At 39.4% G+C, this 17500-nt stretch overlaps 1 protein-coding gene across 1 annotated transcript in view; it reads left to right on the top strand.

Moving 5' to 3' along the window:
- LOC133557271 (ankyrin-3-like) overlaps positions 1-17500 on the top strand; it is a 156443-nt gene that overhangs the window by 32219 nt on the left and 106724 nt on the right. The window contains 7 exon segments of the mRNA XM_061907617.1: positions 355-540; positions 687-710; positions 4573-4671; positions 5730-5828; positions 7857-7955; positions 8033-8230; positions 15143-15241. Coding sequence (XP_061763601.1) covers positions 355-540; positions 687-710; positions 4573-4671; positions 5730-5828; positions 7857-7955; positions 8033-8230; positions 15143-15241 — 804 coding nt within the window.

The raw sequence follows: 17500 nt of genomic DNA, 5'->3' as shown, positions 1-17500 counted from the left end.
GAGTATCTCCAATGCGCTCCTCGACTGGGAGCCGGAAGCAGGAAAGGTGCAACACATGTTTGACGTGTTGTTAGAAGCAGCTGCTGAACAATAGCGGAAAACCTCCATCCTCCATTGTTGTATCGCGTAGCCAAAGTGTTCCCAAACGGGAGATCTTAACGAGGCAGGAGGGTCTTCCAGCTCTGGCTTTTACATGTTGTCCTAGCCCGGTCTCTGCTAGCATGTTCGGTACACCTCCAAACCGAAGCGAAACCCTAGTACCGAAACGGTTGAATACAAATACACGTATTGTTACCCCCCTAATATTTTCCGTTGGAAGGGCGTGATGAGGTATGAATTGTGCTCCGCCCGCAGGATGGCTTCACCCCGCTGGCGGTGGCGCTGCAGCAGGGTCACGAGCAGGTGGTGTCGCTGCTCCTGGAGAACGACACCAAGGGCAAAGTCCGCCTGCCGGCGCTGCACATCGCCGCCAGGAAAGACGACACCAAGGCCGCCGCCCTCCTGCTGCAGAGCGACCACAACGCCGACGTGGAGTCCAAGGTAGGCGGCCGGGCGCCCTTCCCTTCACCGGACAAAACACAGACACACACATCCAGTTGTGCGTCCGCATTCCATGGCCATCACGCCGCCTGTTGTGGTGCCGGTGGTGCTCTAACCGCCCCATTCTCCCCCCCTTCTGTCTCTAGATGATGGTGAACAGGACCACAGAGGTACACTTCCTGCCTCTCTCCTCTTCCTGCTCACCTTCACCGTCGCCATGGCAACGCTGCTAGCATGAGCGCTAAATGCTAGCATGCAAGCTCCCGCCGCATTTCACGCCACTTCCTGTTTCGCTCTCACACTGTCGCGTCTCGCTCGCAGCTGCCATCTTTCATTCGCACCTGATCCACTTACACTCAAATCTCTTAAGGTCCGATGTGTTGACGCGCGATGTTTTTTTTTTGTCCTTCTCAGTGTATTGCCGTCTTTGAAAACCCCGTCGGCACTTGGCCCCACCCACTTAGCGTAGGCGCGCAGCTAAAAGGGGCGTGGCATATTTATCTGGCCATTTTCTACCACTTGTCCCTTACGGGGAGGCGGGGGGTGCTTTTCTGCAACACACATTTTAAAATGTTTCATTCGAAAATATATTTATTTTAAATTAAAAAAAAATGAATTAAATTAAAGAAAATGAAGTTTTTGTTGCAAATGTTTTTTGTTTATGACTCAACTTCAGAAATTTTATAAAAATAAGAATAATACCCCCCAAAAAATTTAGCAACCAAAAATTGGGTTTACATTTTTTTTAAGTCCATCCATTTTCTATTGCTTGTCCCTTTCGGAGTTGCAGCGGTTGCTTTTATGCAAAGCACATTTTTAAATGTTTAATTTTTTTTTATTATTATTATTTTTTTAAATAATAAAATTAATTAAAGAAAAAAAGTTTTTGTTGCAAATATTTTTTATTTATGACTTAACTTCAGAAATGTTGTAAAATACTAATACCCCCAAAAATTATTTGCAAACAAAAATTGGGTTTAACAATTTTTTTTTTTTTTTAAGTCCATCCATCCATCCATCTATTTTCTACCACTTGTCCTTTTCAGGCTCCTCTCTGAGCTGCCACTTTATGGTGTTAAAGGAGTTTGCGTGTCCCAATGATCCTAGAAGCTATGTTGTCCAGGGTCTTTAAGCCCCCTGGTAGAGTCTCCCAAGACAAACAGGTCTTAGGTGAGGGATCAGACAAAGAGCAGCTCGAAGACCTTTATGAAGAAGAAAAATCATGGACCCAGATTTTGTTACCAAAATAATTTTATAATTTAAACATTTATAACCTCCCCCCCCCCAAAAAAAAGATTTTAGACAAAACAGATTTTTAACCCCAAAATAAAATGGCTTCTCACTCCTCTGGGAGAGCTTTGAGTCTCTAATAGAAAGGCGCTATATAAATCTAATCAATTATCATTATTATTAGTAGTAGTATTATTAGAAATAAAGATTTTCAACCAAAAATAATCATAACCAAAAGTCAGTTTGTTAAAGAAAAGTGCAAACCTAAAGAAGATTTCTTTTAACAAAAAATGTATTTAAACCCCAAAAATTCTGAATTGTAACCCCCCAAAAAAGATTTTTAATCCAAAAAATTAGAACAAAAACATGTTTGTTACCAAAAAACTGTGCAACCATAAAAAAATATTTTTAGCAAAATAGTAAAAATATTTTAACCAGGACACAAAAGAATTATTTGCAACAAAAACACAGATTTTTAGCCAATAACAAACTCAATGTATTACAAAAAAATATTAATCAACAAAAAAAGTGCATCTAAAAAAATGTTCTACCACAAATAATCATAACCACAAATCAGTTCATAAGAAGTATTATGTTTATTATTGGCTAGCTTTAGAATAACAATGTTATTAAAAAGAATAGGAGACTTATTATAATCTAAAAATGTTGCTCTTACTTAAAAATGCAAGCATTTAGTTGTATTTAGTGTTAAAAAATATGATGTGGCTCTCACAGAAATACTTTTTGAAATATTTGTCTTTCATGAATCTCTCAGCCAAAAAATGTTCCGACCCCTGACATAGATTGTTCTCTAACCTGCAGCCGCTACAGAGAATAACCAGAGTGAACAATACTAAACAAAGAATTATAATAATTAAAGCTGCAAGCAGCGTTGGTCGGGTCCGCCTTTGGCCGCTGCCAAGCCCTGGTCTAAGTCAGACCTACATAAAGGTTTTTGTTTCGTGTCTCTACGACATTCCTAACAGAAGTTACAAGCAGTTTTGTCTGGGTTTTTTCCTAGGGGGCGCAATTTTGACTTTTGGGGTTTGGTTTTTTATTAGATGGCAATTTTCGCCAGTCCTGATGTGTGTGTAAAATTTGGTGAGTTTTGAAGCATGTTAAGGGGGTCAAATTACAGATCAGCGTTTCCTGATGTTGTTGATAAATGGCTTTGGCTTTGCATAGTAGAACTTTAACTTGCACTTTGTAGCATTTTAAGTGGCTCAAATTACATCTCAAAGAGGCAAAAATGACATTTTTTTTTAGGAAACTTTGAGCAGGGGTTCTTTGAAGGCGCCTAAAATCCAAACTGGAGCAGTAATCAAAACTTTGTTCTATACTTTTAATCAAAAGGGTTCAATCTCTCTCCTGTGCGAATTTGAAGCCGAAACGACAAACGCACTCGGAGGAGTTTACGTTTGAAAAAGGTGACGGGTTTTTACAAAACTTTTATTTTGGAGGGGTAATTTTTAACTTCCTGTTGATTTTTGCCAAAGGATGTCAATTTTCTAAATGTAGGTCTAAGTGAGACCTACATAGAAGTTTTTGTTTCATGTCTTTCCGGCATTCCTACTGGAAGTTACAAGCAATTTTGTTTGTGTTTTCTTCCTAGGAGCAGTTTTTGCTTTGTTTTATTCAAAAATTGCACTAGAGCGCATTTTTTGATTTTGGGGTTTGTTTTTTTCATTAGATCGCAATTTTTGCCAGACCAAATGTGTGTGTGCCAAGTTTGGTGAGTTTTGAAGCATTTTAAGGGGGTCAAATTACAGCTCAAAGAGGCAAAAATAGCATTTTTTGCGAAAATTTTGCTTTGAATGGGTTTTTGCAAAATGTTTGTTGATTTTGGCCCTAGAAGGTATGATTATGAAATCTAGGTCCAAGTCAGCCCTACATCGAGGTTTTTGTTTCATGTCTCTACGAGTTTCCTAACGGAAGTTACAAGCAGTCTGTTTGTTTTTTTTCCTAGGGGGCGCTAGCGCGCAATTTAGATTGTTCTGGTTTGGCTGCCTAATAAGTTGGGAAGGCATGCCAGACCAATGCGTGTCAAATTTGGTGAGTTTTGAAGCTTGTTAAGGGGGTCAAATTACAGCGCATAGGTGCGGAATAAAGAAAGAAAGAAAGAAAGAATAATAAAACGCACCAGTTTCAATAGGGTTTTTGGCCCATTGCAAAGTCCTTTGCAATGGGCCAAGGACCCTAATAATAATAATAATGAACAATAATAAACAAAGAATAATAGTAGTGAACGACAGTAAACAAAAAAATAATAGTAGTGAACAATAGTAAACAAAGAATAATTGTATTGAACAATAATAAAAAAAGAATACTAATAGAGAACAATAATACAAAAAGAATAATAATAGTGAACAATAATAAACAGACAATAACAGTGAACAAACAAAAACGGATAGTAATAGTGAACAATAATGAACAGAGAATAATAATAGTGAACAATAGTAAACAATGTGTAAGAATAGTGAAGAATATAAAAACAGATACTATTAATAGTGAAGAACAATAATAAACCAAGTAGTGCACGCCTCCTCCTGCATGTCCACTTGATTATTTCACCTTCTCTGAGGTTTGAGTCCGACTTAGTGCATGATCTCTCTTCAACCAGAACCAGAACCAGAACTAGAACAATAGAACCTTCCTGAGCTTCCTGCAGCTTCGCTATGTCAGTCCACTCCTGCACCTGCTGCGCCTTTTCTCACCTGTGCTGCTGCACCGTGCGCGGGTCACCTTGGCGTCGCCTCGTGCTTCATCTGCGTCTTCTTCACCTTTTTTCTTTGTGTGCCACAGAGCGGCTTCACGCCTCTCCACATCGCCGCTCACTACGGGAACATCAACGTGGCCACTCTGCTGCTCAACAGAGGAGCCGCCGTCGACTTCAAGGCACGGGTTAGTGTGTGTGTGTGTGTGTGTCTGTGTGTGTGTGTGTGTGTGTGTGTGTGTGTGTGTGTGTGTGTTTGTGTGTGTGTGTGTGTGTGTGTGTGTGTGTCACTCCAGCAGCACCAAGAGCCCACCAGTTAATGTTGCCGTTTTCAATACCAACAAGAAGCCACGCTGTTGTGACTTGCTGAAATAAGCAGGGGCGTCCATGATAACGTTCCTTGGATGGCAACATGTGTTTCTCCGAAAGCTGAATGTACCTTTCAACATTAATGGTGCCTTCACAGATGTGTAAGTTGCCCATGCCTTGGGCACTAATGCACCCCCATACCATCACACATGCTGACTTTGGAACTTTCACCCTAGAACTTATTTTCCTCTTTCATCCACAGTTTCCAAAAAACAATTTGAAATGTGGACTCGTCAGACCACAGAACACTTTTGCACTTTGCATCAGTCCATCTTAGATAAGCTTGGGCCCAGTGAAGCCAACAGCATTTCTGGGTGTTGTTGATAAATGTCTGTGGCTTTGCATAGTAGAGTTTTAACTTGCACTTACAGATGTAGCGACCAACTGTAGTTACTGACAATGTTTTTCTGAAGTGTTCCTGACCCCATGTGGCGATATCCTTTACACACTGATGTGGCTTTTTGATGCCTGAGGGATGGAAGGTGCGTAATATCATGGCTTACCTGCAGTGATTTCTCCACATTCTCTCAACCTTTTGATGACATTAGGGAGAGTAGATGGTGAAATCCCTAAATTCCTTGTTGAGAAATGTTGTTCTTAAACAATTTGCTCAGGCATTTGTTGACAAAGTGGTGACCCTCGCCTCGTCCTTTATTTTATGAGTTGAAGTAGTTGTATTTAAGTAGTGTGTGTGTGTGTGTTTGGTGTCGAATAAAGCAAGGTAACTTATGATGGTGTTCTTGCCAAGTTATCTTCTCGCTGGAGACACTAACTTACTGCTCTATTCCTCACGGGACGTTACAAACACGATGAGACTGTGTGTGTTATTGTGCGGCAGTAAAAGTGAAGTTGTGTTGTGTTTGTGTTGTGTGTGCAGAATGACATCACACCGCTGCACGTGGCCGCCAAGCGTGGGAATGGCAACATGGTGAGACTTCTGCTGGAGAGAGGAGCCAAGATAGAAGCACGCACCAAGGTGGGCACACACACACACACACACACACACACACACACACACACACAAACACACGCACACAAACTTGTCCACCGGTCCTCATATGGACAGCACTATTTCCTGTTGATGTCTCAAGAAGGATACAAATACAAGAACACACACACGCACAAACACACACACGCACACACACACACACACACACAAAGTTGTCCATCGGTCCTCATATGGACGGAACAATTTCCTGTTGATGTCTCAAGAAGGATAAAAATACAAGAACACACACACACACACACACAAACACACACACACACACACACACACACAAACTTGTCCAGCGGTCTTCATATGGACGCTGTTTTTCCTTGTTGATGTTTCAAGAAGAGTACAAATACAAGAATAAACGCACACACACACACAAACTTGTCCACCAGTCCTCATATGGATGGAACTATTTCTTGTTGATGTCGCAAGAAGGATACAAATACAAGCACACACACACACACACACACACACAAACACACACGAACACACACACACACAAACACACACGCACACAAACTTGTCCACCGGTCCTCATATGGACAGAACTATTTCTTATTGATGTCTCAAGAAGGATAAAAATACAAGAACACACACACACACACACACACACACACACACACACTCACACACACACACACACAAACTTGTCCAGCGGTCCTCATATGGACGCTGTTTTTCCTTGTTGATGTTTCAAGAAGAGTACAAATACAAGAATAAACGCACACACACACACACACACACACACACACAAACTTGTCCACCAGTCCTCATATGGATGGAACTATTTCTTGTTGATGTCGCAAGAAGGATACAAATACAAGCACACACACACACACACACACACAAACACACACGAACACACACACACACAAACTTGTCCACCGGTCCTCATATGGACAGAACTATTTCTTGTTGATGTCTCAAGAAGGATACAAATACAAGAACACACACACACACACACACACACAAACTTGTCTACCGGTCCTCATATGGACGGAACTATTTCTTGTTGATGTCTCAAGAAGGATACAAATACAAGAACACACACACACACACACACACAAACTTGTCCAGCGGTCCTCATATGGACGCTGTTTTTCCTTGTTGATGTTTCAAGAAGAGTATAAATACAAGAATAAACACACACACACAAACACACACACGCAGACAAACTTGTCCACCGGTCCTCATATTGACGGAAATATTTCTTGTCGATGTCTCAAGAAGATACAAATACAAGAACACACACACACACACACAAACTTATCCACTGCTCCTCATAGAGACGGTGTTTTTCCTTGTTGATGTTTCAAGAAGAGTACAAATACAATAATAAACGCACACACACACACGCGCACACAAACACACACACGCACACAAACTTGTCCACCGGTCCTCATATGGACGGAACTATTTCTTGTTGATGTCTCAAGAAGGATACAAATACAAGAACACACACATGCACAAACAGGCACACACAAACACACACACAAACTTGTCCGCCGGTCCTCATATGGACGGAACTATTTCTTGCTGCTGTCTCAAGAAGTGTACAAATACAAGAACACACACACACATGTACAAACACACACACACACGCACACACACACATACACATGCACACCTTATTTATAGCAGTTAATTGGTTCCAGGCCTGACCAGGTTAACAACTATCCACAAAGTAGAATTATTATTGGTGAATGAAACTTTTTCAAAGTTTTAGTATGGAAAAAAAGTGTTTGCAATCTTTGAAAGAAGTGCTTGAACATAATCAGAGTCCTCCAAACATGAATGGATAGCCAGATAGTCACCTCTACACTACACTATTGCACAAAAGTAACTCTCGTCTGAATCACAGTTCTTATTCATCCCCATTCTAAATTGATTCAGCATTTATTACAATTGTCAAATATATATACATGTATGTATGTATGTATGTATGTATGTATGTACGTACGTATGTATGTATGTATGTATGTATGTATGTATGTGTGTGTGATTCCTCAGGACGGTCTGACTCCGCTCCACTGCGGTGCCAGGAGCGGACACGAGCAGGTGGTGGAGATGCTGCTGAACCGAGGCGCACCCATCCTGTCCAAGACCAAGGTACGCCCTCCTGGACTCTGCAGTGGGCCGATGGTGCTAGCGCCTCTCTCTCTCTCTCTCTCTCCCGCCCGCTACAGAACGGCCTATCCCCGCTGCACATGGCCACGCAGGGCGACCACCTCAACTGCGTCACACTGCTGCTGCACCACGAGGCGCCCGTGGACGACGTGACCAACGACTACCTGACGGCGCTGCACGTGGCCGCCCACTGCGGGCACTACAAGGTGGCCAAAGTCATCGTGGACAAGAAGGCCAACCCCAACGCCAAGGCCCTGGTGAGGACGTCTCCCGCTTCCTTCCTGCTTCACTTCACTCTCACGCTTTGTTGTCATGACTGTCAGAGTTAACTGTTGTTGACGAACCCCAAGATGCAGAGACGGAGGCAGGCACAGTATATGAAAACATGATTTAATTAAACCTAAACAAGAACAAACAAAAAGCACGCACGTGGGCGGAATAACAAACTAAGGGAGCTAGCACTAGAAGGTAGAAAACAAAAAGGAACTTTAGCATGGAAGCTTTCACAGTATCCTGTTAGATCCGCTCGACATCCATTGCTTTCTTCCTCTCTAAGGTTCTCATAGTCATCATTGTCACCGACGTCCCACTGGGTCATTATTGTCACCAATGTCCCACTGGGTGTGAGTTTTCCTTGCCCTTATGTGGGCCTACCGAGGATGTCGTGGTGGTTTGTGCAGCCCTTTGAGACACTAGTGATTTAGGGCTATATAAGTAAACATTGATTGATTGATTGAAGCTAGTGGATAGCAAACAAAAAAACTGGAAATAACTAATGGCTAACAAGAACAGCTTACCGCTACGATGACCAGGACAAAATGTAGCACGACAGGTACTAGCTGTAACAAAACGACATGACAGGTAGCACAACAAGAGTGACATGTGGCAACGACAATACAAATGACAATACAATGATCCAGCCACTGACACAAGACAAAGCAGGTACAAATAGGTGCGGGCTGATTGGCAACAGGTGTGGCCAGATGCCAATCAGCCGCAGCTGAGGAGGAACACAGCACTCAGGGAACAAGACAGAAAGCTGACAAAATAAGAGCACTAGACAGGAACTAAGGACAGGAAATACTAAACACAGAGGAAACAGACAAATGCAGAGGAAAAAACTTAAACATAGACCTTTTTTTTTTTTTTTCAATATTGTTTTGAACATGGCTGTGCAGCACTTTGGAAACATTATTGTTGTTTAAATGTGCTATATAAATAAAGTGGATTGGATTGGATTAGACAAACTGTCAGGGGAAAGCCTGACAATGACGACACAAACACTACAACCCGCTCAACCTCACTTCCCGTCATTTCTAGTCGGCCCTACAGGAAGTCAGGTCGGCCATACAGAAAGTCAAGTCGGCCGTACAGGAAGAGTTATTATTAGAGTAGTAACAAAATATTTAACTTAAGTCATTAAGAAGAACGCCTTGGGATCCCCCGGGAAGAGCTAGATGAAGTTGTTGCGGAGAGGGAACTCAGGGTTTCCCTGCTTAGGCTGTTGCCCCCGCGACCCGACCTCGAATAAGTGGAAGAAGATGGATGGATGGATGGACGTTAAGAAAAAGACTTGACTGCCGCAATATCTAATCTGGTGAAGAACATCAACTGCAATTTATATTCTGTTGCTGCCATTTATCTTTTATAATCAACATTTATGACCTCCAGACCGCTTAAGTCAAGGTCACACAAGTTGAATGGTAGGTCAAAGGTCAATATAGTTCTAGAAGTGAATAAAAGGTAAAAGAGGGAGGTAAGTAGGTAAATACATGGTAATGTGAGGTCAATTAAAGGTGAAATGTTACAAAGGGTAAAAGATGGTTTAAAAAAAAGTAAATAGAAGGTAAAACAGTTTGAATAAAAGGTCAAATAAGGTAAATTAAAGGTAAAGTAAATGAAAAGTAAAAGACAGAATATATAAGGTTAAATAGAAGGTAAATAAAAGGTCAAATAAATAAAATACAATGTAAATAAAAGGTAAAAGAAAGTAAAGTAAGTTAAATAAATTGCAAAATAACTTTAAATAAAGCTAAAATAAGTTATATAGAAAGTAAAATAAGTTAAACAGATGGTAAATAAAAGGTCAAATAAATTAAATGCAATGTAAATAAAAGGTAAAGTAAGTTTAATAAATTGTAAAATGGGTTAAAAATAAAGCTAAAATAAGTTATAAAGAAAATAAAACAAGTTAAATTGAAGGTAAATAAAATGTAAAATAAATTAAATACAATGTAAATAAAAGGTAAAAAGGTAAAGTAGGTCATATAAATTTCTAAATAATTTTAAATAAAGCCAAAATAAGTTATATAGAAGGTAAAATACGTTAAATAGAAAGTAAATAGAAGGTAAAATAAGTTAAATACAGTGTAAAAGAAGGTAAAGTAGGTTAAATAATTTGTAAAATTACTTTAAATAAAGCCAAAATAAGTTATATAGAAGGTAAAATAAGTTAAATCGAAGGTAAATAAAAGGGGAAAATAAATTAAATACAATGTAATTAAAAGGTAAAAGAAGGTAAAGTAGGTTAAATAATTTGTAAAATAACTTTAAATAAAGCTAAAATAAGTTATATAGAAGGTAAAAAAAAAGTTAAATAGAAGATAAATAAAAGGTAGAATAAGTTAAACACAATGTAAATAAAATGTAAAAGAAGGTTATGTAAGTTAAATAAATTGTAAAATAGTTTTAAATAAAGCTAAAATAATTTATATAGAAAGTAAAACAAGTTAAATTGATGGTACATAAAAGGTAAAATATGTTTAATAGAAGGTAAATAAAAGTTAAAAAATAAGTTAAGTACAACGTAAATAAAAGGTAAAAGAAGGTAAAGTAAGTTAAATAAATTGTAAAATAACTTTAAATAAAGCCAAAATAAGTTATATAGAAGGTAAAATAAGTTAAATAGAGGGTAAATTAAGGGAAAATAAATTAAATACAATTTAATTAAAAGGTAAAAGAAGGTAAAGTAGGTTAAATTATTTGTAAAATAACTTTAAATAAAGCTAAAATAAGTTATATAGAAGGTAAAAAAAACTTAAACAGAAGATAAATAAAAGGTAAAATAAGTTAAATACAATGTAAATAAAAGGTAAAAGAAAGTTAAATAAGACAAATAAATTGTAAAATAGGTTTAAATAAAGCTAAAGTAAGTTATATAGAAAGTAAAACAAGTTAAATTGATGGTACATAAAAGGCAAAATATGTTTAATAGAAGGTAAATAAAAGTAAAAAAAATAAGTTAAATACAACGTAAATAAAAGGTAAAAGAAGGTAAAGTAAGTTAAATAAATTGTAAAATAACTTCAAATAAAGCTAAAATAAGTTATATGTAAAGTAAAATATGTTTAATAGAAGGTATATAAAAGGTAAAATATGTTAAATAAAAGGTAAATAAAAGGAGAAAAGTGTAAGAAGGTGGAGTTTGGTGCAACTTGCTGCGAGGGTTGTTTTCCTGGAATGCAAAGGAACTGGACCGGACATAGCTTGAAAATAAATACATGGTTTTAAATTGAACTCAAAAGTTACAAACAAAAGGCGCTGACAGTGGAGGCACAAAACTTGATGCAGGCAACAAAACTAACACAAAGGCAGAACTATGAACATGAAACAAAAACACTTGCGGGGACCAGAACTATGGCATGGACCCAATGAACACAAGAGATCCAACATGGGCAAGAGCAACAGATCAATGATGTCTTTAGAGTAATGTTGCTAGGTCCACTACCTGGCAACTACAGGCTTAAATAATAGTGACATGATTAACAACAGGTACGTCAGTTCAAACAAATGAGGCAGGTGAAACTGATAGTTGTCATGGAAACTTAAACAAAAACAGGAACTAATGGAGTCAAAAACAGAACAGAACTAAACAGAATCCAGGTAAAATGAGTTAAATAGAAGTCAAATAAAAGGTAAACAAAGTTAATCATCAGTTAATAGTTAAGTAAATAAGTTATACAGGAATATAAAACACTGTACTTTAAAGGCCTACTGAAAGCCACTACTAGCGACCACGCAGTCTGATAGTTTATATATCAATGATGAAATATTAACATTGCAACACATGACAACACGGCCGCTTTACTTTACTAAATTGCAATTTTAAATTTTCCGCGATGAATCCTGTTGAAAACGTGGCGGTATGATGACGCTCATGATGACATGTATGATGACATGTATGATGACGCTCATGATGACATGTATGATGACGCTCATGATGACATGTATGATGACACTTATGATGACATGTATGATGACACTTATGATGACATGTATGATGACACTTATGATGACATGTATGATGACACTTATGATGACATGTATGATGACACTTATGATGACATGTATGATGACTCTTATGATGACATGTATGATGACACGTATGATGACATGTATGATGACACTTATGATGACATGTATGATGACACTTATGATGACATGTATGATGACTCTTATGATGACATGTATGATGACACGTATGATGACTCTTATGATGACATGTATGATGACACGTATGATGACATGTATGATGACACTTATTATGACATGTATGATGACGCTCATGATGACATGTATGATGACACGTATGATGACATGTATGATGACACTTATGATGACATGTATGATGGCTCTTATGATGACATGTATGATGACACGTATGATGACTCTTATGATGACATGTATGATGACACTTATGATGACATGTATGATGACACGTATGATGACATGTATGATGACACTTATGATGACATGTATGATGACGCTCATGATGACATGTATGATGACTCTTATGATGACATGTATGATGACATGTATGATGACTCTTATGATGACATGTATGATGACACTTATGATGACATGTATGATGACTCTTATGATGACATGTATGATGACATGTATGATGACTCTTATGATGACATGTATGATGACATGTATGATGACTCTTATGATGACATGTATGATGACACTTATGATGACATGTATGATGACTCTTATGATGACATGTATGATGACACTTATGATGACATGTATGATGACTCTTATGATGACATGTATGATGACATGTATGATGACTCTTATGATGACATGTATGATGACACTTATGATGACATGTATGATGACTCTTATGATGACATGTATGATGACACTTATGATGACATGTATGATGGCTCTTATGATGACATGTATGATGACACTTATGATGACATGTATGATGGCTCTTATGATGACGTGTATGATGACACGTATGATGACTCTTATGATGACATGTATGATGACACGTATGATGACATGTATGATGACACTTATGATGACATGTATGATGACTCTTATGATGACATGTATGATGACACTTATGATGACATGTATGATGGCTCTTATGATGACATGTATGATGACACGTATGATGACTCTTATGATGACATGTATGATGACACTTATGATGACATGTATGATGGCTCTTATGATGACATGTATGATGACTCTTATGATGACATGTATGATGACTCTTATGATATGTATGATGACACGTATGATGACTCTTATGATGACATGTATGATGACACTTATGATGACATGTATGATGACTCTTATGATATGTATGATGACACGTATGATGACTCTTATGATGACATGTATGATGACACGTATGATGACACGTATGATGACGCGTATGATGACATGTATGATGACGCTTATGATGACGCGTGTTTGTGACGTCACCGGTTGTAGCGGACATTTTTTTCCAGCCCGATCCAAGCTATAAGTAGTCTGCTTTAATCGCATAATTCCACAGTATTCTGGACATCTGTGTAGCTGAATCTTTTGCAATTTGTTCAATTAATAATGGAGACGTCAAAGAAGAAAGATGTAGGTGGGAAGCTTTAGCCTTTAGCAACACAAACATAGGCGCCGGTGTTTCCTTGTTTACATTCCCGAAGGTGAAGCTTTACTATGGAACAGAGCGGTCAAGCGAACATGGTTCTCTACCACATGTCAACCGGCAGGTTTCGGTGAGAAAATTGTGGCAATAAGTCGGCTCTTACCGTAGACATGAGCGGAGCTTGCGTCCTCCTGCAGCTGCGTGGCTTCCCTCAGAGACACTGGTGGCCACATGCCTCCGACTTTCAGGTACCATATCATCTCACAAAAACACTAGTAACACAATAGGCAGATAAAGGATTTTCCTGAATTATCCTAGTAAATGTGTCTAATAACATCTGAATCGCTCCACCAGCCTGTCTTTTTTTTTCTTTTTCTTTTTTTCTAGTCCATCACTCTCACTTTCCTCATTCACGAATCTTTCATCCTCGCTCAAATTAATGGGGAAATTGTCGCTTTCTCGGTCCGAATCGCTCTCGCTGCTGGTGGCCATGATTGTAAACAATGTTCAGATGTGAGGAGCTCCACAACCCGTGACGTCACGCGCACATCGTCTGCTACTTCCGGTACAGGCAAGGCTTTTTTATTAGCCACCAAAAGTTGCCAACTTTATCCTCGATGTTCTCTACTAGATCCTTTCAGCAAAAATATGGCAATATGGCGAAATGATGAAGTATGACACATAGAATGGACCTGCTATCCCCGTTTTTAGTAGGCCTTTAATCAAGTCATTATTTGGTGTTCCAAAGTTTGTGAACATATAAAAGCTGCCATCTAGTGTGGAGTTAGTAACACTACATGATAATAATGTGATCATAAATATATACTGTAATTGCTGCCATCTAGTGGCAGCACACACAAAAGTACCAAATATTGGTACTGTATCGGTTCAAATGTGAACAGCACCATGTCAGAAAAGTAGTTCCTCTGTGTTATCTCTTGGAGTAACAATGACGCTATAGCTAAGTTACTTTGTGAATGGAGTGTTAGCTGCATTGTGAGCCGCCTCCTACTAGCAGTTTTTTCCTGTTTAGAAGGACAAGGAAGAGGCGTGCTCTTGTCTCACGTGGGCATGATTCCAAAATAAAAGTCCGCTTTAAGCAGAGAGGAAGTGTCCCACAGGTTGGTGCGTGGGTGTGGCCGCACAGAGTCTGAAGACATGAAGTCACCAAAGTCCCAGGAGAGAACTGCATTCTTTCCAGGCCTGCTGGCGGGGGAGGGGAGGGGAGGGGAGAGGGTTTTTCCAGGCAGACGTGTCCCGCCTCACTTTTTCTGTCCTCTTGCAGAATGGTTTCACTCCGCTGCACATCGCCTGCAAGAAGAACCGAGTCAAGGTGATGGAGCTCCTCCTCAAGCATGGAGCCTCCATCCAGGCCGTCACTGAGGTGCGTCTCCACCCACACCACACCTGCTCCCTGGACTGTAGTCTGCCTGTCTGCTCCCTGGACTATAGTCTTCTTGTTTGCTCCTTGGACTATAGTCTTGCTGTCTGGTCCTTGGACTATGGTCTTGCTGTTTGGTCCTTGGACTAATTTATTACTGTCTGGTCTTTGGACTAAAGTCTTGCCGTGTGCTTGCTTTACTTCATAGAACATCACCTGCACACAGTAGGCTGGCCATTTGCTGCACGAAGCTCATTTTTTAACACATATTTTGGTACTTGATGCATGCTAACATTATCATGGTAGCATTTTAAACAAATGTTTCAGCTACACACCTCACAGTAATATATTTTGGTACTTGACATATGTCACAGTTAACATTTTAGCATGCTATCATTCGCACGGTTGCTTTTTTTAGCAATTTGTTCAGGTATACACCTGTGTTAAACCTTTTGTTACTTGACAAATTATGTCTGTTAGCATGCTAATATTAGTATGCTAGTTTTTTTGTTGTTGTTAATTTTGTAGGTATTCCCCTCAGTCAGATTTTGGTATTTGACACACACTAACGTTAGCATGCTAGCATTTTGAGCACGTCCGTGCAGATACATTTTCGTACTACAGATAGCATGCTAATGTTAGCATGCTAGCTTTTTCAGCTAGTCTTGCTGTTATACGCCTCATCGCCGAATGTTTTCTTACTTGACAGATGATACCTGTTAGCATGCTAGCGTAAGAATGATAGCTTTTTCAAAGCTAGTTTTGTGTGTGTTCACTTCAGTCACATTTTGGTATTTGTTGCACGTTAGCATGCTAGCATTTTGAGCACGTCCGTGCAGGTACACATCTCAGAGTGATACATTTTCATACTTGACGCGTTTTACAGATAGCATGCTAATGTTAGCATGCTAACTTTCTCAGCTAGTCTTGCAGTTATACGCCTCATCGATTGCTTTTTTAAAGCTAGTTTTTTTTTTGTTCACTTCAGTCCTACTTTGGTACTTGTTGCACGTTAGCATGCTAGCATTTTAAGCAAATTTTTCTGGTACATGCCGCAAATAAATAATTTTGGTGCTTGAAGCATGTTACAGTTCGCATTTTAACATGCTAGCTTTCTTTTTTTAGCTAATTTAGCAGGTATATACCTCAGGGTCCTTTATTTAGGCAATTCACGAATGCTATGGTGAGCATATAAGCATAATACTGTCAACATGCTAGCATTTAAAGCAAATTTTCATATATATATATATATATATATATATATATATATATATATATATATATATATATATATATATATAAGCTATTGTGAGTTTATAAGCATGCTCTTTTTTTTAGCTAATATTTTTGTTACTGGAAGCTATCTGGCCTGTTAGCATTTTTGTTTGGCTTTGGACCTTCGGCATTCACCTGCAGTTTGTACCGAAATTGCATTTTTTAGTTGTTTGGTCAAATAAGTGCTACATTGTACTGGTTTTGGAGGTGTTGAAATGGCCAAGTGAAATCGCTAATGCTAATAGCAGCTTGTCTATGGAAAACCCAGTGTAAGTTAGCATGAAGCTAGCAGCAGAGTGGAGCCTTACTTGCAACATGACTAGGGAGAGTCCACACAACATGACTTGGGGGAGTCCACACAACATGACTTGGGGGAGTCCACACAACATGACTTGGGAGAGTCCACACAACATGACTTGGGAGAGTCCACACAACATGACTTGGGGGAGTCCACACAACATGACCTGAGGGAGTCCACACAACACGACTTGGGGGAGTCCACACAACATGACTTTGGGGAGTCCACACAACATGACTTGGGGGAGTCCACGCAACATGACTTGAGGGAGTCCACACAACATGACTTGGGGGAGTCCACACAACATGACTTGGGGGAGTCCACACAACATGACTTGGGCGAGTCCACACAACATGACTTGGGAGAGTCCACACAACATGACTTGAGGGAGTCTACACAACATGACTTGGGAGAGTCCACACAACATGACTTGGGGGAGTCCACACAACATGACTTGGGGGAGTCCACACAACATGACTTGGGAGAGTCCACACAACATGACTTGGGAGAGTCCACACAACATGACTTGGGGGAGTCCACACAACATGACTTGGGGGAGTCCACACAACATGACTTGGGAGAGTCCACACAACATGACTTGGGGGAGTCCACACAACATGACTTGGGAGAGTCCACACAACATGACTTGGGGGAGTCCACACAACATGACTTGGGAGAGTCCACACAAC

The sequence above is a fragment of the Nerophis ophidion genome, linkage group LG08 (genome assembly GCF_033978795.1).
Source record: "Nerophis ophidion isolate RoL-2023_Sa linkage group LG08, RoL_Noph_v1.0, whole genome shotgun sequence".
Taxonomy (NCBI): domain Eukaryota; kingdom Metazoa; phylum Chordata; class Actinopteri; order Syngnathiformes; family Syngnathidae; genus Nerophis; species Nerophis ophidion.
This window is presented reverse-complemented; position numbering and strand designations above follow the sequence as displayed.